At 55.6% G+C, this 23450-nt stretch overlaps 1 protein-coding gene across 1 annotated transcript in view; it reads right to left on the bottom strand.

The window, feature by feature from the left end:
- The window catches only part of SMO (smoothened, frizzled class receptor), a 36399-nt gene extending 14132 nt beyond the window's left edge, over nucleotides 1-22267 (bottom strand). Inside the window, 7 exon segments of the mRNA XM_074975805.1 lie at nucleotides 2419-2485; nucleotides 2487-2543; nucleotides 3037-3256; nucleotides 3500-3672; nucleotides 4688-4897; nucleotides 6916-7121; nucleotides 21903-22267. Of these exon segments, the coding sequence (XP_074831906.1) occupies nucleotides 2419-2485; nucleotides 2487-2543; nucleotides 3037-3256; nucleotides 3500-3672; nucleotides 4688-4897; nucleotides 6916-7121; nucleotides 21903-22227 (1258 nt within the window). The 5' untranslated portion in view covers nucleotides 22228-22267.
- Nucleotides 22268-23450: the final 1183 nt, after the last annotated feature.

The following is a 23450-nucleotide window of genomic DNA, read 5'->3' as shown; positions in this document are numbered from 1 at the left end:
TCCCTTTCCTCCCTTCTGCTACCAGCTTCTTTATCTTCATCACTCAGCATAACTCCATTGCCCATCTGTTCTTGTGTCCTGGCGAGAGGATGACTCTGGTAGGACAGAGTCCTCTCACCCCCTCCCAGTAACACCTCAGCATCAGGCAAAGAACAAGTACCAGAATCGTCTGGTCTCTGGGATTTCCTGATGATCCTAACTGGATTAGACCAAGTTAAAGCATCATCCCCCCTGAGAGACACAGAGGCAGGCCCACTTCCCATCTGGGCTTCAGCTGCCCTCAGATCCAGCTCTGGGATCTTGGCTCCATCTTGAGCCCCCACGGGCTCAGGCAAAGGATTCACTTCCCCAGAAGCAGAAGCACTTTTTTTGCACCAAGGACCAGTGTCCTTAGCAGGGATACCACTGCCCATCCCAGAGCCATTCCCTCTGCTCCAGCCCCCATGGCTGGGTTTAGGCACACCTGGAATGCCCTTTCCTGGTGGTTCCTTCTCCAGCCACCCCAGGCTGGGGAATCTTCCTCAGACAATGGGCTAGTTTCCTCATTGGCACCTTTTCCAAATGCAGGCTCTGCTCTCTCCCCAGGCTGCTGCTGCTGTTCAACACAGACAGACAATGGGAGACACTTTCTCTTTTGTCCCAGCCCCCGGGTTGGTCTCCACACACACACAGAAGGTGGAGCAGCTTCTCTCACAGACAACTTGCCATTTGCAGTGGATCAGCTGCTTTCCTGCACAGACACACAGGCACCTTCCTCGGCCCAGGCCTGGAAAACTCTTCGCAGGTCCGTCTAGGCCACTCGGTTCAGAGCTCCAGGCAGTCCAGGGTTCCCTGCCCCGATCCAGGCTCACCTCTGCAGGATTTTCCTTAACCCTCAGCTCTGCCACTGCACATCCACTCTGCTTTGTCCAGCTTCTTTAATCTCGATTCAGTTTCCAGGTGCTGCCACTTCACAGCGGAGTTGCTCAGCGTGGTTGCAGGCTCTCAGGCTGATGCCCTCTGCACCCCACGATTCCTGGAAGAATCCCTTCAGTGTGCCAGGCTCCTTGCGGGTCACAAGCTGCCCAGGGTTAGGCCGTAGGCCCCTCCGCCCTTTGGGACCGACTCCAACAGACTCCCAGCGGAACCCCTTCTTCAGTGTGACACCCGCTCTCAGGGGCCATGAGCACCCTGTCTTGGGAAGGACTCATTCAGCGTCAGCCTCCTCAGGGGTCACTTGTTCCTGGGGGTTGGGCTCTCGGCCCCTCCACCTTCTGGGACCGACTCCAACAGATTCCCAGGAGTAACCCCTCCTCGGGTGTGACACCCCCTCTCGAGGACCACAACCGCAGTTGCTTGGGTTTGGCCGCAGGCCCCTCTGCCTTGGGGAACTGCACCTCACTGCCATTCAGCACACCTGGGTCTCACAGGCCCCACTTCTTCCGGGGCCCCGGTCACTTACTGCTGGATGCTCCATCCTCGGGGTGCAGAACATCCCACTTCTGACACCAGTGTGATGGGGTTCTGGGGTCCCCCAAGCTCTGCACCCTGTCCGCAGGCAGGAGAGTCTCTCACTCAGCAGTAAAACAGCAGGTTTATTAGCCGACAGGACACAGCATCATACAGAGGAGTCAGTACAGCCGGCAGAGACAGCCAGTCCAATTCATGTTGGGGAGAGGAGGCCCCGAGGGGCCCCCAGAGCCGGGGCCTTGCCCCCTCCTTTGTCTCTCTCTCTCTCTCAGCCCAGACTAACTGCTTCCAACTCCCAGTTCCAATTCAAACCCCTCAGGCTCCACCTCCCCCTTTGTCTGCAGTACAAAGGTGTTACCTGGTTGTCAGGGTTACCCTCAGCAGGAGCCCCACACCCTCTGTGAGCCACACACACACACACACACACACAGGTATCCCCCACTCCATCACAGTTGCCTTGAACAGCTAAGCCTCCCTTTCTCACCTACGACTGGAGGGGCGTTCACAGGCCACTTCAGCCTGGACTGGCCCCTCAGAAGGTACATTAACTACTCGTGCTAAACAAGGGGGTTAAAGTGGGTGTAACGGTGTACCTTAGCAGACCCTTTCCAGAGCCAAGAGCTCGAAAGCTCTTCTCTCTCCTCGAGAAGTTGGCCTCATAACCAGTGCTGCTGCTAGTTTCTTCCATCCATGCTGGAATAAATTGTTGTGTGCGCCAAGCCATGGGCAGACTGGCACCACCAGTAGAACCACAAGCTGCCAGCTGTGGGTGCTCGGCCAATCAGCTGGGCAGCACCTGAATCTCCCCTGGGTGCCCCCCTACCCCCCCCAAGTGCTCAGCTTATGGGGAACACTGACCATAACAGATACCATCTCCCTGGGACTGACTCCTTTGGCTCTGGTGACTGGGCTTCCTGCGTTAGCCCTGGAAATTCCCAGTCCAAAACCCATGGGAGTGTCAGCACCCACCTCGGATCAGGAAATAGCCTCCCACCATCAGCACCAGGCCAATGGGAGCCAGGACGAAGCCGGCGCGGGTACCGATAGTTCTTGTAGCCCACAAAGCAGATGCCACTGACGGAGTCTCCATCCACCTGGTTGGGACAGAGTCATCAGTGTGTGGCCTTCTCCAGCCTGGACACTGGGCAGGGACTGGGGTGAACCTGGCACCTATTCAGTGATGGGGCAGCCAGGTGGTGGACCCCGGGTTTGTAGAGGACCCCAGCTCCGGAATGGGGCAGAGAGGGAGGCTATGGGTCAGTTCAAGCAGCCAGGGTATGTTTTTGGGAGCAGGGGCTGGGAAACAGGAGGCGTCCCCAAAAGCCTGTCAGTTCAGGAAGGAGCCAGGAGCACAGGGGGGCTGGGAGATGTCGACCCCCCACCAGAACACACAGGCCTCCAGACCTCCTAACACAGGACACACAGGGAGCCCTACAGGCACCTGGTCAACACACAGGGGGTAAACGAGATGAGATGTTTCTTGCTCACCAACACAGTGTTAAACCTACCACCCCAGGGCTGCGCATTTCCCCTCGGGCCTGGAGAGGGCGGGAGGGCCCAGAGCTCTCTGCACCGGGTGCCCCATACCTGGGCGACGGCCAGGATGGCGACGGTGAGGACGAAGGGGATGGACCAGGTGACCAGGTGGAAATAGGAGGTCTTGCCCAGCAGCGGCTGGTAGGTGGTGCCCAGGGCTTTGAAAGAGGTGTGCCAGGCGTAGGTCAGCATGACGAACCAGATCACGCCCGACATCAGCGAGTAGTAGACGATGACGAAGATGATCACGCAGGACAGCGTCTCGTTGGAGCTGGGCAGGGGAACGGGAGTGTCACTGACCCCGCCGAGGACAGGCCAGAGAGTGGGTCCCTCCCCTGTCCCTCTCCACCCCCCGAGGGCCCCCTCACAGAGCACCTGGCTGCCTGCAGGAGGCCAAAGCCCGGTCCCCCTGCCCCACGGGGCACATCTGGGCTTGCAGCCGCACCCGGCCGTCAACAGGCTCCGTCCAGGCACGGGGGGTGGGGGGGCGGGGGCGGCAGGGGGAGACACCTACGTGGGCTCCCCCAGGCGCATGGTGCCGTCGGCCCGGCACACGATCTCGCTGCGGGCCCCGTCCATGAACTGCGCCAGCCAGCCGATGCTGCCCACGAAGAAGCAGGCGTTGACGTAGAAGAGGATGACAGCCGGGTACCGGTTCGAGTTCTTCCAGTCGGCGACAAAGGTGGCCTGAAGCGGGAGAGAGGAGCCGGCGGATGGGCCAGGGCAGGGGCGGCAGACCCGCGGCTCTCGGAGCCGGGAAAGGCGCGGCTCCCGCCCCAGTGCCGGCAGGGAGGAGCGTGTGGCAGTGGCGGCTCAGGTTACGGGGCTGAGCGTGTGTGCGTGCGTGTGTGTATGTGTGTGAGAAACAGAGAGAGAGAGAGAGTGTGCCCGGCTCGGGGGGGGGGGGGGTTAGAGTGGGGGGTGCGCTGAGGGTACCCGGGTCTGGGGGAGGGATGGGGTTACAGTGGGGGGGCTGGGGGTGCCTAGTTCTGGGGGAGGGGAGGGGGATGGGGTTAGAGTGGGGGCGGCTGGGGCTGCCCAGCTCTGGGGGAGGGGAGGGGGATGGGGTTAGAGTGGGGGGCTAAGGGTTGCCAGCTGTGGGGGAGGGGAAGAGGATGGGGTTAGAGCGGGGGGCTGGGGGTTGCCAGCTGTGGGGGAGGGGAGGGGGATGGGGTTAGAGCAGGGGAGGGGGGAGGGGGATGGGGTTAGAGTGGGGGGGCTGGGGGTGCCCAGTTCTGGGAGAGGGGAGGGGGATGGGGTTAGAATGGGGGGCTGGGGGTTGCCAGCTGTGGGGGAGGGAGGGGGAGGGGGTTAGAGCGGGGGAGGGGCTGGGGGTTGCCAGCTGTGGGGAGGGGAGGGGGATGGGGTTACAGCGGGGCGGGGGGGGGGCTGGGGGTGCCTGGCTCTGAGGGAGGGGGAGAGCCCCAAGCCACACATCACAGACTTATTTTTACCCACCTGTGAGACATGGCTCTGTGCACTCTCTCCACAGCTATTCCAGCTCCTCACTCCGTGCCCATCCCTCCCCGTTCCTGGCCTGGCTCCACAGCCTCCCCATTGAGCACCGCAGCTGAGAGCAGCAAAGACGTACGTATGCCCACCACCGGGGGCGGGGCGCCGAGCCAATGCACATTTCCCCCTGCCCCACCCTTTCCAGCACCCACCCGCGGGGGCTCAGCCGCCCAGCCCCGCCCCGGCTCACCAGGGTGAAGAAGGTGCAGAAGATGGTGACGGAGCTGAAGACGGCGATGTAGCTGTGCATGTTGAGGTGCTCGCTCTCCGTGAAGAGGGGGTTCTGGCACTGGATGCCGCAGCCCTCCACGTCCTCGTACCAGCTCTTCGGGTTGTCCGTCTGCACCAGCGGCGCCTCGCAGCGCCCCGAGCTGTTGAACTTGATGTTCTGCACCTCGTTCTGGGACGGGGCGACGGGACGGGGCCAGGGGAGACGGGAGAGGGATCGTCACGGGTTAACGGGAGGTGGTTGCAAGAGACTGACCCACCCCGAGGGCTGGGAACCAGCTCGCAGTCCCAGATCTGCTACTGACGGCCTCCCGGCCCTCGGGGGGAACTGTTCTCCTTGCCTGCCTCTGGCGGGGATCACTCTGCACCCCCAGGGAGGCAGGGACACCGAAACCGCTGGGCGAAGTCCTGCCCCTGCTGAAATCAGCGGTAGTTTGGCCATCAATTTCAATGGGGCTGGGACTCCGCCCCCTTGTCTAGAAAGCCCTGCCCAGCCAAAGCACCTCCTGTGGGCGCCCGGAGGAGCCCAGAGTGGTGTGGAAGTAATTCAGTTCTCCCCCTGTAAGAATGGGGCCCTCTTCCTTCACCTCTGCCAGGGAAAGGGCCATGGGAGGAGTGCCAGGGAGGGGTCGACAGAGACGCTGCAGGGAAGTGGGGGCAGCTGGTTTTGGGGTGCTCCCTTTGGCAGGGTTAGAAGAAAGCCGTTTTCGCTGCGGTTCTGCATTGGTTACATGACACTCAGAAACCTGACCATCGATGATCCCCAGCCCGGTCTGGCTGGGAGCCCCAAATATTTCCATTCCCAACGAGCCTCAAAAACTTTTCCCCTCCCCCAAACACAGTTTGGGCCTAGCTGTTGCCTCTCAAAAGAGACGAGGGTATCATCAGAACAACTGCAGGAATACCTGGTACCGTACATTCACCCAGCACCTACCAGGAGACCGCCAACAGCTTCACAAGGGCTTCCTGACCTCTGCTAAAATGCAACCACTTCCTGTGCGGAACAGAGTAACTCAACAGTGCTGTACAACAGCCTTTGAGGCTGGGGAAACCAGGGTAACTTCCCTGAGATTCCAGGGGGGATTTAGCTGTAGACACGAGATAACGGTCCACTTCATTCTTACGGCCCAGGCATAAAACCGCACCTCTAGCCACACAGCACCTCCTAGCACCAGGCCAGGGGGTGTATTCAGTACCAACGCTGAAGGAAGGGCATTGCCTACGTGGCAGCTAGCACCGCTTCCTGCAGCACAGGGTTTTACGTAAGGGCTTCCTGTCCAGGTGAATTTAGAGCCTGTTTCTATTGATCTCCAGAACAGGCACATAAGAACGTAAGAACGGCCATACCGGGTCAGACCAAAGGTCCATCTACCCCAGTGTCCTGTCTGCTGACAATGGCCAACACCAGGTGTCCCAGAGGGAGTGGACCAAACATGTAATGATCCCTCTCCTGCCATCCATCTCCAGCTCCTGACAGAGGAGAAGGACACCATTCCTTACCCATCCTGGCTAACAGCCATTAACGGACCTAACCGTCAGCAATTTATCTAGCTCTTTCTTAAACCCTGTTATAGACCCAGCCCTCACAGCCTCCTCTGGCAAGGAGTTCCACAGGTAAACTGTGTGAAGAAGGATTTCCTCTTCTTTGTTTTAAACCCACTGCCCATTAATTTCGCTTGGTTTCCCCCAGTTCTTATATTACGGGAACAAGTAAATAATTTTTCCTGGTTCACTTTCTCCACACCCCTTGTAATTTTAAATGCCTCTATCAGATCCCACCTCAGTCTCCTCTTTTCTAAGCTGAAAGGCCTTAGCCTCTTCAATCGTTTTTCACACGCGACCCGTTCCAACCCCTTAATCCTTTTAGTTGCCCTTTTCTGACCCTTTTCCAATGCCAATAGACCTTGTTTGAGATGAGGTGACCACATCTGCACACACAGTATTCAGGACGTGGGCGTACCATGGTTTTATACAAGGGCAATAAGATATTCTCTGTCTTATTCTCGAGCCCTTTGCTCATGTTTCCTACATCCTGTGCTCCAACCCAGAACTGGGAAGTCTGGTTGCTATGGTCCAGTCTGTCCAAATGACTCATCACCCCAGCTATTGCTCCCCTCTCCGGGCTGTTTCCGTGGCCTGGTGGAGGCAGGGGGACAGGATGGCTATGCCGTCAGCTGGACGCCTCCTTACCGGGCAGCCCTCGGGAAAGCGGTCTGTGGTGCATTTGAGGAAGTCGGGCCAGCCCCGCTCCCGCTCCACGATGGTGCACGGGCCCCGGGTGGCCTGGCACAAGGTCTGGCTGGGCAGCTCCACCTGGCCATCCTCACACTTGGGCATGTAGACGGCGCACAGCAGGGGCTGAATCGCGTCCCAGCAGCGGGGGGCGTTCCGCAGACCTGGCCGAAGGAGAAGGCAGCAGTGGGAACTCAGCATTGGCATTGGTGTCACATGCTGGCTCTGCACCACCCTCTAGCAGCTGGGCCCTGTAACCAGCTCCTGCACGAGAGTTACTCCCTTAGCTCAGCCTGTGTTTCTGATGCTGAAACACCCGGTTCAATCCCTGACGATCCCTCTGGTGTCTGAACAAGTGCCAGTACTAGGACACGTCATGAAACCAGGCAGCTCTGAGGTGCTCAATCCAGTGCAGCACAATGGTGTCCAAGCAGCCAGTTGGTTTCATAAAAACAGGACTTACCTTGCGCCTGGTCTGTTCAATGCTACCAAAAACGTCTCACGTGCCTCATCCTTCTCTCAGTTAGTAGCTGCGAAGGTGGCGTGAGGCAGAGGGCTGCACACCATGGTGTGAACACTTCTCATATACAACAAGAAGTCCTGTGGCACCTTAGAGACGATCAGATATTTTGGGGCAGGAGCTTTTTTGGGCAAAGACCTGCTTCAGTCTATAAGGTGCCACAGGACTTCTTGCTGTTTTTGGGAAGATACAGACTAACTCGGCTCCCTTTCTGATCCTTCTCTAACAGCTCAGCTCTCTCCTGTGTCACAAATACATATGAAAACCCTTGCTACGGAACGTCCTTTGATTATCCTTTTCGACAGCACGTCAGGCCTCCCAACCACTGGGTGAAACACGCTGCAGTCAGAGTAAAATCCAGAACTGGGCAGAGGAGGGAAAAATACCCCAAAAGTTATCTGAGTAAAAGTACTGCTGCTCGGGGTGGGGGTGGGGGATGTACTGAAGTACAAGTCACCCCCAACTGCTTGAGTAAACGCACACAGGCCTCTCGTCGTGATTGTACTCAAGTACCCAGAAGGGAAAGCAGCCACACTGTTACTCAAGTAACTTTTGGGAGTACTTTTTCCACCTCTGGAACTGGGCACAAGTCACAACTCTCATGTGCTCAGCCAAGATATGCAGCCCCGGCTCCGGGCATGACGGGAGAATACGGCTTTGGGGGTTCGTAAGTGGCCACTGCAGCTGAGAGGGAAAGAAATTTGCTTTGTGAAACAATTTTAAACCATGACTTTTGCCTTGTTTGGTTTGCAGTGTCTCTCCCCCTTGTCTGGCTCAAACAGCTACTTGTCTGTCACACCTTGGAGAGGAATCAACTTCCACCAGCTCTACTGGCCACTAGAGGTCACTGGTGTGCCCAGCTAAATCCCCCAGGCAGGTATAACCCATTGATTCTCGTATGCAGTGAAACGTGAACAGGAGACGCAGGAAGTCGCCAGGGTTGCAGCTCCCGGCCCCATCTAAACTTTTCCAAACGAGGGATGCAAAATCCTGTTTCATTGGTTAACTGGTTCAAGAGCAGGTTAACCCACTGTTTAACTGGATAACTAATTAAAGGGGGGGTTGCACGGGGGCCTGCTCCAGCCCGGCTCCCCCCGCAAGCTGCCTGCATGCCCAGGGCTGGGGCTGTGCTGGACCACCCGTGGCACACCGGGGACCTGGGCTGTTCTGGCCCAGCAGGAGCTTACCTTCCTGCGGTGCCTCTGGAGCAGCCCTGGTCCCCAGCACACTGTGGGCAGGGGCGCTCCATCCAGGCTGGAGCAGCCCCTACCTGCAGCAGCGCTGGGTGCTCCGCAGGCAGGGGCACTTCTGGCTGGGCTGGAACGGCCTCCCCAGCACCCCCACCCTGGACCACCACAAACAGGGCGTGGGGCTGCTCCAGCCTCCACCAGTTAACCAGAACTGGTTAACAACTAACATTCCTATTCCAAACGTGGCCGGATTTTTTCCATTCATGTGCAGAATAAATTTTATGCACATCAAAGCATGTGGAATGTGCACCACCACCAGAACGAGCAACCTAACTGTGGGCACTCTGCTCATCAGCCAGCTGGCGTCTGACTCTCTCCCGAGAGGCAGGGCAAGCACACACCTTGCAGAGAACACCGGTCTGCCCCACAACAGCATCTTTCCCATTGCCTGTAGCCCAGATTACTGGGAAGAACCAGGTTCCTTACACGGTAATATCTGCCAAAGAAAATGCAAATCTCATTTGGCCGTGTATTAATGGGGCTGTCGTAAGGAAGGAAAAGAAGGCAATTGTTCCTTTCTGGTTGGCACTGACAAGGCCTCAGCTGCAGCACTGTCCTCCAGCTGGTGCCGTGTGCTTTAAAAAAGGTGCCGACAAACTAGAGAAAGTCCAGAGGGGACCAACACGAAAGGTCAGAGGTTTAGAAAACCTATAGGGCAAAGCTGAAAGAACTCGGCATGGCTAGTCTAGAGGTGACGGGGTGGCTGATAACGGCCTTCAAATACATCAGACGACCCACAATCAATTTATTTTCCGTGTTCTCTGAGGGTAGGACCAAGAAGCAATTAGCTTCGTTTGCAGTTGGGGAGATTTAATTCTGCATATTAGGGAGAACTTTCTAAGCAGGAAGGTAGTTAAAGACTGGGATGGGTTACCTCGGGAGACGCTGGAATCCCCATTCATGGGAGGTTTTTAAGAACCGGCTGGAAAAACACCTGCAGGATGGTTTAGGTTTACATGGCCCTTCCCCAGGACAAAGGCTGGAAGAGATTATCTACCGAGGTCCTGTCCAGCCTGCATGACCAGGTCACAAAAGACCTTGCTAGAGTTAGCGGTGGATGAATCCCCAAACCTGCTGTGGTTTGATTTGGAGTGGAAACTAAAGCTTCAAACACAGCAAACCAAAGTCTCTTCTGGCATAAAGGGCTGAAAGACCAGCGATTATCACTGGAGCTGCACCTGTTTACTCCAGCAGGGATCTGGGCCCAGAAGATTCCTTGTAAGTCATATGGCCCTTAAGCATGGTTGTTCTGGTGGCTTTAGCTAGGCCAGTTCCCAGATTACAGCTCCGTCACAGTGAACAGCAAGCAAAGATGCTGTAAAGAGTCTGCTTATGGGGCCATATTTGGTCAGTGATACATGCTGGTAAGCCAGGAGCCAATATTTTATCTTTTATAGCACCTTGGCGAATGATCTCCACCTGCTTTACAAAGCACAAGACACGAGCAGTGAAAGGCAGCCACCTCTGGGGTGGAGGAGCACAGCAGTCAGCAGAAAAGTATTTTTGGCAGAGATCACCCTCTGCAGAAAAGCACCCTGGGACAGCCAGCCTCCCGGCAGCGCACACGGGACTTTCGAACGGACGCCTACTTGTTAAGCTCCAGGCACAGCTGGGTGCACAGAATTCTGTTTGGCTAGCCAAGAAACAAACCAGGCTAAGACGCCTCTGCTGGGATTTGAACCTATAGCCCAAGGGAGTGCGGGGGCAGGAAGATGGGAAGAGCAGTGAGCCAGTTATGAATTCATTAACCTTTTGCGGGTAACTAAAGCACTACAAGTTGAACTTCACCACTCTGGAACTCTCTAGTCTGACAATGTCCATAATCCAGCATGATTTTAGTTAGCCGGATGACCGCTTATCATGGGTGTGGCCAAGTTTCCTGTGACCCCACAAAGTTTGTTTCCAGCCCCCAGTCCTGGCTCTCAGTGTTCTCTGCTGTTGTTTAGTTGTAATTTACCCCTAAATGTCTTCTAAGAGCCCAGCGCGTTGAATAGTACATGAGACACAGTACTTTGTACACTGGACAGACTGGGCAAAAATTTCGCTAAAGAATAAATGGACACAGAGCACGCATCAAGAAACTCAATACACGTAAGCTGGTCAGCGAACACTTCAATGGAGTGGGCCATTCTGTTAAAGACCAGAAAATTTGTGTCCTGCAACACAGAGAACTTAACAACAGAGTGGAGCGCGAGATTTGTGAGTTAGAGTACATATTCAAATTTGACACACGAACACGTGGTGTGAACAGAGACATCAATTATCTCACGCATTACAAGGACTGCTTCCCTGCCTCTGATGCTCGTAATTATCTCAGACAGGACAATTAACATCCCCCCACCCCGTTCCCTCTATCCTATTTGATTTGTCAGTTTTTATTGCAATTATTTTTCTTTTTGGTCCTCTGTACTTACAGATGTCAGTCTGCATTGGAAATGAAATCTACCAGATGAAGTGGGTCTGTCCCATGAAAGCTCGTCACTGAATAAATCATTTTGTTAGTCTTTAAAGTGCTTCATTGCTGCTAGTTTGTTTTGTTCTAAGAGCCCAGGAAGCAGTGGAAGAGTTGGTTACACAGCTAACTGACCTCCCGAGGTTTGGCAAAGTCACTCATTCAGCACCCACCATGTCCCATGGGTGCCGTACTAGAGAGGTTCAACCTGCAGCTTTAAGATAAAGCTACGCAGGTGAAATGTTGTGAGCAGCCAGATGACTTCTCCTCTATACTGGGCTCCTGGCCTAGGCTGGGACAGCAGCTTGACTTCTGCGCGGCAACCACCCCATGGGACTCCTTTCCTTTCCCCGGGAGCAGCTCTTCTATTCTCTGGCTCTGTCGTCTTGTATCATTACAACCTACTGTGCCGTCCTGGCCCGCTGGTCCATCCTGCCTGAAATCCATCACCCCCCTGCGATCAACACTGCCTCTCCCGTGAAAGGCCAAACAAATCCCCTGCAGTGCAGGGGGCAAGTGTCCCATCACTGCAGCGTGGACAAATCCACCTGCCCCCACCGTAGTGCTCCCAGCCGTGTTTCACGGAGGATAAACAAAGCAGGCTCCAAGGCACTTCCTCCAGCAGCGTTGAGCCCGCAGCTGCTTATTCAGTAGTTGGCTTCCCATGCAGTGCTGCATCAGGCCACATGGGGCTTCCCTAGTCCTCAAGGAATCTTCTCCAAGCACAAGGCTGTTCCCAGCTGTCTCAGGACGTATTTGCCGCCCTCTGATGGGGGCAGTGTATGTTCGTTGCTAGTCCGGGCTGCATCTGGGCTGGCCACGTGGGAGGAAGATTCTGCATCTCCCTCCCTGTCTCCAGACGGCTGATTAAATCCCATGATGCACTGAAAGCCCCAGCCAGCCTGGCAGTGGAGGCCCAGGCTGCTGAACTGTAGAGGGTCTCCTCTGCCAGGGCTCATCTCCACCTGCCGCGGGGTTCAGTAACGAGCAGCCTGCTTGGCAGCCGGCTCTGTCACTACCCCGGCCCTGCAGCCTTTCTGCTAACTGGACGTTTTGAGATCAACGATCGAGCGATTTCCACAGACGCTGGCAACGCGGAAGGACCAGCGAGACGAGCTCACAGCAAAAGCAAACAGGAGAATGTTTCACACTGAAGGATCCACAATGCTCAGCCTTCTTAGGGGAGGAATAGCTCAGTGGTTTGAGCATTGGCCTGCTAAACCTAGGGTTGTGAGCTCAACCCCTGAGGGGGCCATTTAGGGATCCAGGGCAAATAGGTTTAAAAAAAAGAAAAGGTGTTTGTTCCTGCCAAGAGGGACTAGACACACCTTCCAGCTCTATGAGGTGTGTATGTATCTCCTTGTTCCCTGGAAGCATCACCTCTCTACAATTTCAATTCACATACATCTCCCAGGGACTATGTCAACTCATCTCAATGCTTGCTTAATTTTACAACAGCTACACAAGTCAGTTTTACTCAGACAGAGCCTTGTTCTTAACTGCTCTACGCACTGGAAAGTAAGTACGATATTCCTATTCCATCTGATTTCTTTTATACTGATACGGCAGGAGACAAAGATGAAGCGTGGGCATATGCAAGACCCCTCGGCGTCCTGAAAGAGGTACAGCTGCCTGGAAAGTCTGAGAACCGCTGAATTAAACCTCTCGGTTTCTCCACTCCCCCAATACAAAGCGGGGACAATATCACCCTCTCTCAAGCCAGGTCTACGCTAAGCATTAAAGTCAATTGTAGATACGGAATTCTAGCTACAGCAATTGCGTAGCTGAAATCGACTTACCTACAACTGATGCACCTGGCTGCCCTCACAGAGAGAAGTTGACAGGAGAAACTCTTCCATGGGCCTCCCTTACGTCTCGTGATATTGTGGCGCACAGGGCTTGACCGCAGACCCTATATAGGTCAGTTTTGCACGTCCCCACTAGGCGCGCGAAAGCAAACCCTGAAAGATCGACTCTGACTGGGCCCATCTTTTGCATAGTAAAGCCGTAGCCTCAGAGAGAAACATATCATCTTGAGAGCCCAGCCTCAGTCTGTAGCCTTTCTTCTGTGACTACGAACAGGTCAGTGAGTTCAGAGGTGATGCTAAGAATGGGACTCGGGCCAACAGCACATTTATTTCGCTCAAGCCACGAAAATTGCCATCCCTGCCAAGGCAGTGGTCCTATGAGACAGCCAAGGCCGCACACCGTTCATCCGTGGAACTCACTGCTTCAGGATAGTCACAGAGAGAAAGCCGTGCTAGTTTACATACTATCAAAACAAAAAAGCAGTCCAGTAGCACTTTAAAGACTAACAAAATAATTTATTAGGTGATGAGCTTTCGTGGGACAGACCCACTCCTTCAGACCATAGCCATACCAGAACAGACTCAATACTTGAGGCACAGAGAACCAAAAATAATAATCAATTTTGACACATCAGAAAAAATATTATCCAGGTGAACAAATCAGAGAGTAGAGGGGCGGGGGGGGGCGGGGTGAGCCAAAAACTAAACAAAGCAAAGTATGTGAAAGAGTCCCTGTAATGAGCTAGAAAATTGTCATCCCAGTTCAAACCACGTTAATGTGTCGAATTTGAATATAAAAGAGAGTTCAGCAGCCTCTCCTTCCAAATGGCTGGGAAAGTTCCTTTTTAGTAAAACACAGACTTTCAGGTCATTAACAGAATGGCCCACTCCATTAAAGTGCTTCAGGATAGAGACAAATCAGAAGACTCAAAATAGTGATGGGACATGAGTCTCATGGAACAAAATGCCATCAAAGCACATTTAGTAATTTAACTGCATCATGCTTGCAAAGCCCTTACTTACAAGAGCTCTTGAGCTGACAACTTTAAACACACAAGATAAGATGAGGCAATTCCAAGTTGAAGGGATATGACAAGGGCAAAGGTCACCCAGAAGTTCATAGGCTTTGTAAAAGAGCAAAAAATCTCAAATGCTAAAGTTAACAGGTTTTTTTAACCATGCATAAAAATAAGGCAAAATGGGGACTATTTACCACCAAAACCCGCCTTCAGCATTTGCAAAGTAACATTGTGGCATCACGCTAGGGCCTGCAACCTCAGACGTGAAAGTGAGCTGAAGCTGATGACAGGGGGGAGGTGGAAGCAATGCTTTATCTTTTCCAGACACGTGCAGAATAAATTTTGTTATGTGCCCCATGCATGATGAAAGTGCACCACCGGGACAAACAAAAAATAACTTAACAGTGGGCACACTGCTAATCATAGAATCATAGAACACTAGGACTGGAAGGGACCTCGAGAGGCCATCGAGTCCAGCCCCCTGCCCCAATGGCAGGACCAAGTACTGTCTAAACCATCCCTGATAGACATCTATCTAACCTGCTCTAAAATATCTCCAGCAATGGAGATTCCACAACCTCCCTTCGCAATTTATTCCACGGTTTGACCACCCTGACAGTTAGGAACTTCTTCCTAATGTCCAACCTAAGCCTCCCTTGCTGCAGTGTAAGTCCATTGCCTCTTGTTCTATCCTCAGAGGCCAATCAGCTGGGCGGGCTTAGACTCTCCCCCAAACACCTACCTAAGAGGGAACACCAGGAGGAAGCGAAACCAATGATCTGGTTTCGATAACCATAACTGTGCAAAATGCCAGGGGAAGGCAGCTGGCATAAAAACAAGAAGCACATTAAAATGTCACCCTTACTTCTGTGTTCATTATCCCACCTGGGGTTAGCAGCATGGGGAAGGCCGTGTGTTTATTACAAACATTCGTATGTTTACCTAGTCTTTTGGCATCAGTTTTAACTCTGAAATGACACCAAGGACTTGGTGCTAGAGGTTTTACGGTTCTTAGACATGCAAGGGGATTGCAACGTAAATACAGTAGGATGCAAAGCCAGCAACGTTCAGGCTGCCGTAGTTCCCACATTAACCTCCCGCTTATATGGGTACATGGGACACACCTGGTGCAGGTAGGGTGTCCTCCCCCATCCTCCTCTTACACGTCCGGCTCCTTCCCAGACCCTGCTCACTCCTAAATGTGGATCAGAGAACCCCCCACAACTTCATCCAACAGCTTATCCCAGCAGAAGTCCCCTCCACCCATCTCACTAGAGGCTCGGAAGGGCAGAAGATGACAATCATGTGACAAGATTAGGCTCTATTCACGCCTTCTGGCCTGGACATGGAGTTAGTCACTAGAAAAAGTGAGCATTTCCTGCCTGTATGGAGAGGGCTGACAGGGGACATGTGGGTCTAGGAACTGTACTGAAAAGCCATGCATGAAAAAGTGTGTGTGGCTGGGTCTGTCTGTAGCTACTTCCAGAGAGTGGACAGCTATAGTGCAGAGGGCAGAGTTAAGGTTAACGTGGGAACTTCGGCTGCCAGACCATTGCTGGCTCTGCATCCCACTATATTTACATTGCAATCCCCTGGCATGTCTAAGAACCACAAAATCCCCAGCACGAAGTCCTTGGTGTCGTTTGAGAGCTCGCAGCCTCGGTTTCTCGGGTATTTAGCGAGAGCTGTGATTGAACTCAGAGAGAAGCGCAAGTGGTGGTTCTCAAGCAGCTGCAGTAAACGAGACACAGACAGTCCTGTACGTGCAAACACATGGAAGGCTGCGCGACGGCTGTGGTGCACGCCCGTGCCTGGCTGATTAACAGGAAGAGTGAACAAGCCCTGCCTACTGGACCCCTGCACCAGACCCAACTAGGGCAGAAGGCCTGGATGTGGAGAGGGAAGCTGCCTAGCCATTCCTGCGGGAGTGGCCTGGAAGCTGCCAAGAGGTGGGAAGACGGAAGGGCTGGAAGAAAAGGAGACCAGGGATGGACGTGTGAGAGGGTGTTGCCACCTGGGGACATGGAAAGCAGGCTGGGGAGGAAGCTGGTGGCGAAGTGAACACAGCGGACGAGAGGTGCGGTTGGAACAATGGGAGTGGAGGAGGTATCTGGACTGGGAGCTTCTCGGAAGCAGCTGGGCCAGGAGGCAGAGAGGAAGTTCAGATCAGGCTCCCCCCAGAGACACGAGAGAGGGACATTTTAGATGGGGTGAGAGGCGAATGTGAGCAGAGAGCAGTGGGCTGATGTGGTGGAAGGACAGCTCAGTGGTTTGAGCATTGGCCTGCTAAACCCAGGGTTGTGAGCTCAATCCCTGAGGGGACCATTTAGGGATTTGGAGCAAATGGGAATAGGGTTGTTGAGAGTCAAGCTGCTGTTGAGAGAAGAACAAGGTCTGGGAACTCAGCGGTATTGAGATGGTCTCAGCTTCCCTAGCCTGCTTGCCTCAACAAGACTAAGCTGAGGATAGGGTGCAGGGAGACTTTGGCTAGCAGAGGGCTCTGCAGCCTGGCAGGCCTTGATTCTGCCGCCTGTGTTAACCACTCATCAGCTCTTCCACTTGCTGCCTGTGCTAAACAAGAGAGGACACCCCTCAGTCTCTTAAGCCCTGCAAGGGACAAGCAAATTGCAGGCAGAGAAGGCCAATCTAACACTGAGGATATGGACCTAGGAGCCAGGACTCCCGGATTCTATCTCCAGCCCCAGGTGGGGATCTGGTTCCACTCCCAGCTCTGCCACTGATTGGCTGTAGGGGACTCCACTGGTTACATCACGCCCCCCCCAGGACTCAGCTTCCCCACCTGCCAAAGAGCGATAATGCTCCTTTATCACATGCCTAGAGAGCCACAGTGGGCAGGCACCAGGTGAAATACACAAACATCTGAGACTGATCTTGGGGAGAGGAGCTCAGCTTATGGGCTGCTACAATCCTTCACACACTCTCACGCTGCGGCCAGGCTGCAGTCACCGCATGAAGGAGGGGGACACAAAGGCCCCAGCATCCCTTTCCTTCCCAAGAGGAGAGCCCCTCCTCTCCCATCCACACCAGCTCAGAAGACAGGACAGGGGAATCTTCTCCCCGCAGCGAGCACTGAAGACCGGAGAAGGGATCCTCCAGCCAGGAGGCAGAACTGGGTCCTTTCCAGACTGCTGCACACACACCGTTTGCCTGTGCCTGTTGGAATCTGCATCAGCTGATGGTGCCCGCCCCAATCTGCTGCCGCCCACCAGCCCCTCCACGGAGCGTTACAGTCCCTGGCATATAGAGGCTGCTGAGACAGGCTGGCTGCATTGGGGGGCGTTTTCCACGGCAACTGCACACCTGGGTTTCAAAAGAACTTAGCTCTGGTCTGATCCTGCTCTCGCTGGAGTCAAGTAGGCATCTGTGGGAGCCGCGTCAGGCCAGCGCAGAGGGTTTGTGAACAGCCCAACCCAGCAGCTTCTTCAAGAAGTGCAAACTGCAGAAAAGGCAGCCACCCCCAGAGGAATCGTGACATCTGCAAAGGAAACTCACCCTTGCGGCCCCGTCGCTCCAGCCAGTTTCCTGTGACATCTTTAATACTTTCTGTGCCCATACTATGTCCATGCACGGTTTTGCATTGAAACCCACGGGTAAGCTAGAAAGGCACCCAAACAGGGCTGGGGGTGGAATACAAGTAGACACAGCAGCTGAGGAAAAAACGCCTGGGGATGGTCAGCGCTCCAGGCCAGCAACTGACCAAGAGCTGAAGGAATCAGGAATAAAATCTCTTCCCAGGACACGGAGCTGCTCTGTAGTCATAGAGTATAAAAGCAGTCCTGGCGCACTTCAGTCTATTTGGTGTTGAGCTTTCGTGGGACAGAGCCACTTCTTCAGGTCTGGAAAAATCTGACCAGCCCCTGACCTGTCCCTCGGTTTCCCTGGGCTGAGCCCATAACTGGTGTTTGACTAAAGCGTCTTCCCCAAAGGCCTTGCCCCAGCTGTGATCCGTAGACAGAAGGCGCTGGAGACGTCACGGTTTATAAATGACGACGTTCGTACCCTGTATTTCCTCCTCACATGCCTCCTCAGGCGCCTCAATCCAGTCACCACTCAAGCGTCTTTGGGAAAGCTAAACACATGGAGCTCCTTCTGTCTGCCGCCGTGGGGCACTGTCTCCAGCCCTCCAGTCACTTCTGCAGCTCTGCATCCGCTGCATTTGTTCACCATTTTTTAAAATGCAGACCCCAGCCCTGGGGCGCGGTATTCCCTGTAGTTTGCCATCTACACAGGTAAAAAATTACCTCCTTTCTCCTACACACAAACCACCCCATTTACCCATCCCAGCAGGGGCTCTGTGAGCTCACAGGGGTATCATGCCCACTTCCATAGTCACTGAGCTCCTAAGATACAGCCCCGCTCTCTGCAGCTTTGTCCCATGGACCTTGTTCCTAGGTGTGAAACTCTGCATTGCTCTATATTAAGACACATCTATGGAGTTAGGGTCTCATGCAGCTTCCATCACTACCTCAGTGTTTGTTTCATTGTTCTCCAAAGCACATGGCACACGAGATGAACCACTGTCTGACTCACCAATGGGCATCTCTACCTCCCCAGAGCTATAACTTTTTTTCTACCCATCACAGATCTATAATAATAATAATAATAATATGGAAACACTCACCTCATAGAGCTGGAAGAGACCTTAGGAGGTCAAGTCCAGTCCCCTGCATTCTTGGGAGGACCAAGATCCAACCCCCCCCCCCCCTTCAAGTTTAAGCCCCAGATCCCTCAATGGCCCCCTCAAGGGCTGAACTCACAGCCATGGGGTTTAGCAGGCCAATGCTCAAACCACCGAGCTATCCCTCCCCCACATCTTATACTACAGCCAATCAAAGCTGTAACTTGGGCTACCTGGGGCTACACATGCCAACAAATACAACCAAAGAAGCATTCATGCTAACCAGGCTCTCCAGCACAGTGGTTGGAAGGGCTCTCCAGGGCCATATGATCTAACCCACTGGCAAGATAAACCCTTCAAGACCATCTCTGATTGAAGACCCCAGGGAAGGAGATCCCACCACCTCGGTGGGCAATCCGTTCCACAGTCTTACAGGTCAGGGGTTTTCCCCTGCAATTTATTTTAAATCTCATTCCTGGCAGCTTTGTCCACAGGCATAAAAAAGAACGCCCCATGTGAGGTCAGGCAGAGGCAGCGTTAGCCATTTACGACCCTCACCCACTGCAAGCTAGTTGGTACTGTCGGTTTTCTCCATCTGTGGTATATTCAACCAGGTGTTTGAGTCCTACAGGGTGGCCCTTGGATGTCTTTCATGTTTATGAGTTGCATCCTATGGATACTACTTGCCCAGCATCCAGTGCCTGGGCTCCTTGCCTGCAGGGCTCTGTAGTTGCAATAGGATAAGTACTGAAGATGTGGCCAGCCTTGGTGCGTTCTAGCTAACGTGGTTTAGATATAGTGCATGAGGTCCTAGCAGAGGGCAAGTGAGAGTGTTGGCTGGGGAAAGGTTGGCTGCACCTTTGCACAGGACCAAAGCTCAAGCAGTGATCAGGTCTGCATTCATGGCTGTGCTGATGAGTGCTCAGACTGAAAGGGGCGCACCAGATCCCCAGGGCAGTGAAATTTCATCTCACTCTGGGAGCTGGGATTTTATTACTGGTGAATCCCACCAGAGCAGTGTTGCCTGTAAACCGAGCGCTTGGGCAGCCAGCCAGGAGAGATTCAGGAGCCGCCCAGCTGATTAGCAGAGCACCCACAGCTGGCAGTATTTCTATGGGTGGTGCACATCAGAACGTGCCTTGGTGCACATAAAATTTATTCCACCCACAAATGAACAAAAATAGAGGGAACCCGCTCCAAATGCATTCAGAGTGCAAAGTTCTCCATTCAGCCATGCGCCAGGTACACCGCCGGCAACAGCTGCATTCACAGCCCCAAACCAGTACCTCTGCCTCCTGACACCTGCTCCCAGGAGCTTTCATGGCCCACTGAATTCTAGGCCACTCTTCAAGGGGGTCAGCCCTGGTTTTGCTCCCTAGGAACTGGGTTAAGCCCACCACCTTATCCCAGGAGATAAGCGACAGCTCCTCCTGAGATAGGCCAGTTCAGGTCTGGCCTCCGAGAGACCCAGGACGCTACTGCTCATACCAGTCACCAACCAAATCCCCCAGCTTCCTCTTTTGTATCTAACTAATTCCCTCCCCGTCTTTCTGCCCCCCTGCCCCAGGGACATCAGCTTTCGGAGGGCCCCCTTCCAGGGCTGGGTACCAGCTGTGGCTGTGAACATACATCACTGGAGCTGGAGAAGTGGCTCTGTGGAAGTGACCTGAGTAACCGCAGGCTGCTACCTGCTTAGATCACAGACAACAACGGAAGTTTGGTTGTAGGCCTCTGGGCTGGACCAATGAGCCCAGGTTTACTCGGGAAAAGCAAAGCAACCCCACGTCAGCAGTAAACTGCCCCCAGCTCAGTCCGGAGGGCAGACAAGCTACAGACACACACCCAGCGCAAGACTCAGAACCTGGGGAGACACCGCACCGGCAGACAAAGAACGTGGCCCTGCCAGGCACAGATCTGCCCCGGGAAGCCACTGGTGGGGCACACCAGTAGCTCTCCCAGCCATGTCCACACACCCTAGAGCCCAGAAGTGCCACAGCTCATGTGCCAGCCACGCTCCGGGGCATGTTGGCGCGGCACGAGCCTGGGATCCCCGTGCGACAACACACTGTGTACCACCCGCGGGGGGTGAACGCTGGAGTGGCAGTACCAGAACTGCAGCCCTCTGAGGCTGGAGCAAAAGGGCTCCCTCGGCTGCAAAGGGCACCGGGCAGCCAAGACATGTCTGTAAGATGCGCTGTGCTCCCCTGTGACCTGCCCCCAACTTCCCAAGCCGCTGGGAGCTCTGCCCGTCTCACCCAACGCCCAGTGACTGACGCCTACAGCGTGTGCTCTGAAATACCCCTCCCTTTGGGCCCAACAGCCCCGTAAGGTCCCTGTCCCAGGCTCCCCCAAACCTCCTCCTTTGTCCCCATCCCTTCCCCCCAAAACCCCCAATTGCCCCTTCCCCCCACACCTCCGGCATGATGTGCCCCTCCCCCGATGTCCTGTGCAACCCGCCCCGAGTGCCCTGATGTGCCCCTCCCGCACTGCCCCCCTCCAGTACGACACCCCCCCTTGCATTTGCTGCCCTAACTTTCACGCCCCCACTCTCCACACAGCCTGCCCCTTCCCACAATACCCCCTGCATGACCAGCCTCCCCTCTGCCCTGATGTGCCCCTCCCTCAGTGCTCCCTATGCGACATGCCCCCGCCTGAGTCTGCCCCACGCTCTGCCCCCACATTTACCCCCGACCCATGTCCTACTCTCCTGCATTTGCCCCATGTTGCCCCCCAGCCCCAAATTGGCCCCCAAACGCTATACTCCTCCCCCCACGCATTAACCCTCAGTCCCCTCCGTTGGCCCCAGACCCCCATGCCCTGGCTCCTCTCCATTGGCCCGCAGCTCCCCTTGTCCTGCCCCCTGTGTTGGCCCCCAGACACTCATACCAAGGTGCCTTTACACTGGCCCCACCCCCCAACGCCATGGCACCTCCAGACCCACTGCCATCCCCATGCATTGTCCCTCACTCTCTGCCCTCCAGCTCGCCACGCCCTACTGCCCCCTGCATTGCCCCCCATACACTGCCTCATTCCCCCTGCATTGCCCCCCTGCCCTGCACCCCATACACCGCCCCATTCCCCCTGCATTGCCCCCCTACACTGCCCCATGCCCCCCTGCCCTGCACCCCATACACCGCCCCATTCCCCCTGCATTGCCCCCTCGCCCTGCACCCCATACACCGCCCCATTCCCCCTGCATTGTCCCCCTACACTGCCCCATGCTCCGCCCCCCATACACCGCCCCCCTGCCCCCTTACCGGACCAGAGCAGCAGCTTGTCGTGCGCCTCCTCCTGGGAGCGCGAGTCGGCGGCCAGCAGCGTGGAGGTGGCGGCGTAGGGCAGCGCCGAGCCCAGGCACGCGTTGGAGCGGAGCCGCTCGCAGGGCGCCGCTCGCTTGCAGCGGTCCCGGGCGGCCGAGGCGTTGAGCTGCGCCCCGCGGCAGGCGGGCGGCCCCGGCCCCGGCCCCGGCCCCAGGCCCAGCAGCAGCCCGCAGAGCAGGGGGCCCCGCAGCCAGCCCATCCCCTGCGCCCTAGAGCGAGCCGGGCCCGGGGGCCGCGGGCCACGCTGCAACCCCCCAGCCATCTTGGCCGGCCTCGCCCCGCCGCCCCCCGGCTCCCAGGCTCATCCTAGCGCCCCCCGCGCCAACCTCCCAGCGCCCCCTAGCCCCGCCCCGAAAAGTTTGCGCAAACTTTGCGGGACGAAGTCGCAGCCGCCCGCGCTCCGGCCTCCTTTGTGCTGCGGCTGCGGAATGCGCAGGCTGGAGGCAGCCCCAAGCGGGAGCCAGGCGCTGCCCCGCCGCCCCAGCGCCAGCCAGCGGGCTGCCCCCCTGCGCGGGGGACCCTGCTCCCCAGGCGGCGGCGGCGGCGGCGAACGGAGGCACTCGGGTTCCCAGCCGGATTCCGCCCGCTGCACCTCGGCCGGGGGGGCGTAGGACGGGGAGGGGCCTCACCCGGCCAGCTAGGGCCGCCCCCCGGCCTCGGGCAGGGCTGGAGGGGTCGCTGCAGAGGCGGGCCGGTGGGAGCAGATCCAAATGGGGAGCCGGGGGCAGGAGGGAGGCCGCCTTCGGCCTTGAAACCCCCCTGCACCCTCACTGGGGCCAGGTTAGGCTGCTGGGAAGCCCCCAGCTGAGCCTGGGGCTGCAGGCCCCGCTCTGGGGGTGGGTCTCTCCTCTAGGGCAGGGGGAGCAGAGTTTTTACACTGGGCCCCACTTTTTGTCCCTGCAGTTCTCACCCCTCCACTCCCAGGCTAATGTAATCCAAAGCGATGGGGGGGGGTTTGGGGAATCCATAACAATTTTGGTTATGTTCATATGCAAAAAAAAAAAAAAACCAACCCAAACAAAAACCTTTCGGCCCAGGTAAGAAAATAAGTCTGTAGCGTGTAAAACGTCCCGGCTCGGTATGCACATGTGAATACGCAGACATAACAGCAGGGCCAGAGTTCACCATTCGTAACCAGAGGGATGAGCCTTGGGGCTGCACTTCCCCGCTTACAAAATTTCATGCCCCCTTGAGGGGCCCACTCCCTGCTGCGTGCACCCTGCTCTAGGGCAGTGCTTCTCAGCCTGTGCTCTGTGGGCCCCTGGGGGACTCAAACTGTGCAGACTGCCGTACCCCTTTGTGGAGGCAGATTTGTCTTAAGTTTCATCTCCCTTAAAAAACTCTGTGCTCACAGAATCGGGCATTAAAACACGAGTGGGGCAGCGGGCTCTGACTGAGGGCTTGTCTGCTGGGGTCGCCGTGTTTGAGATGACACCCCTGAGAGGGAGTGTATCTGTGTCAGTGTCCCCCAACCCACGTTGTGTT

Source organism: Carettochelys insculpta, chromosome 1 (genome assembly GCF_033958435.1).
Source record: "Carettochelys insculpta isolate YL-2023 chromosome 1, ASM3395843v1, whole genome shotgun sequence".
Taxonomy (NCBI): Eukaryota; Metazoa; Chordata; order Testudines; family Carettochelyidae; genus Carettochelys; species Carettochelys insculpta.
The sequence above is the reverse complement of the archived record's forward strand: the minus strand, read 5'-3'. Positions and strand labels throughout refer to the sequence as shown.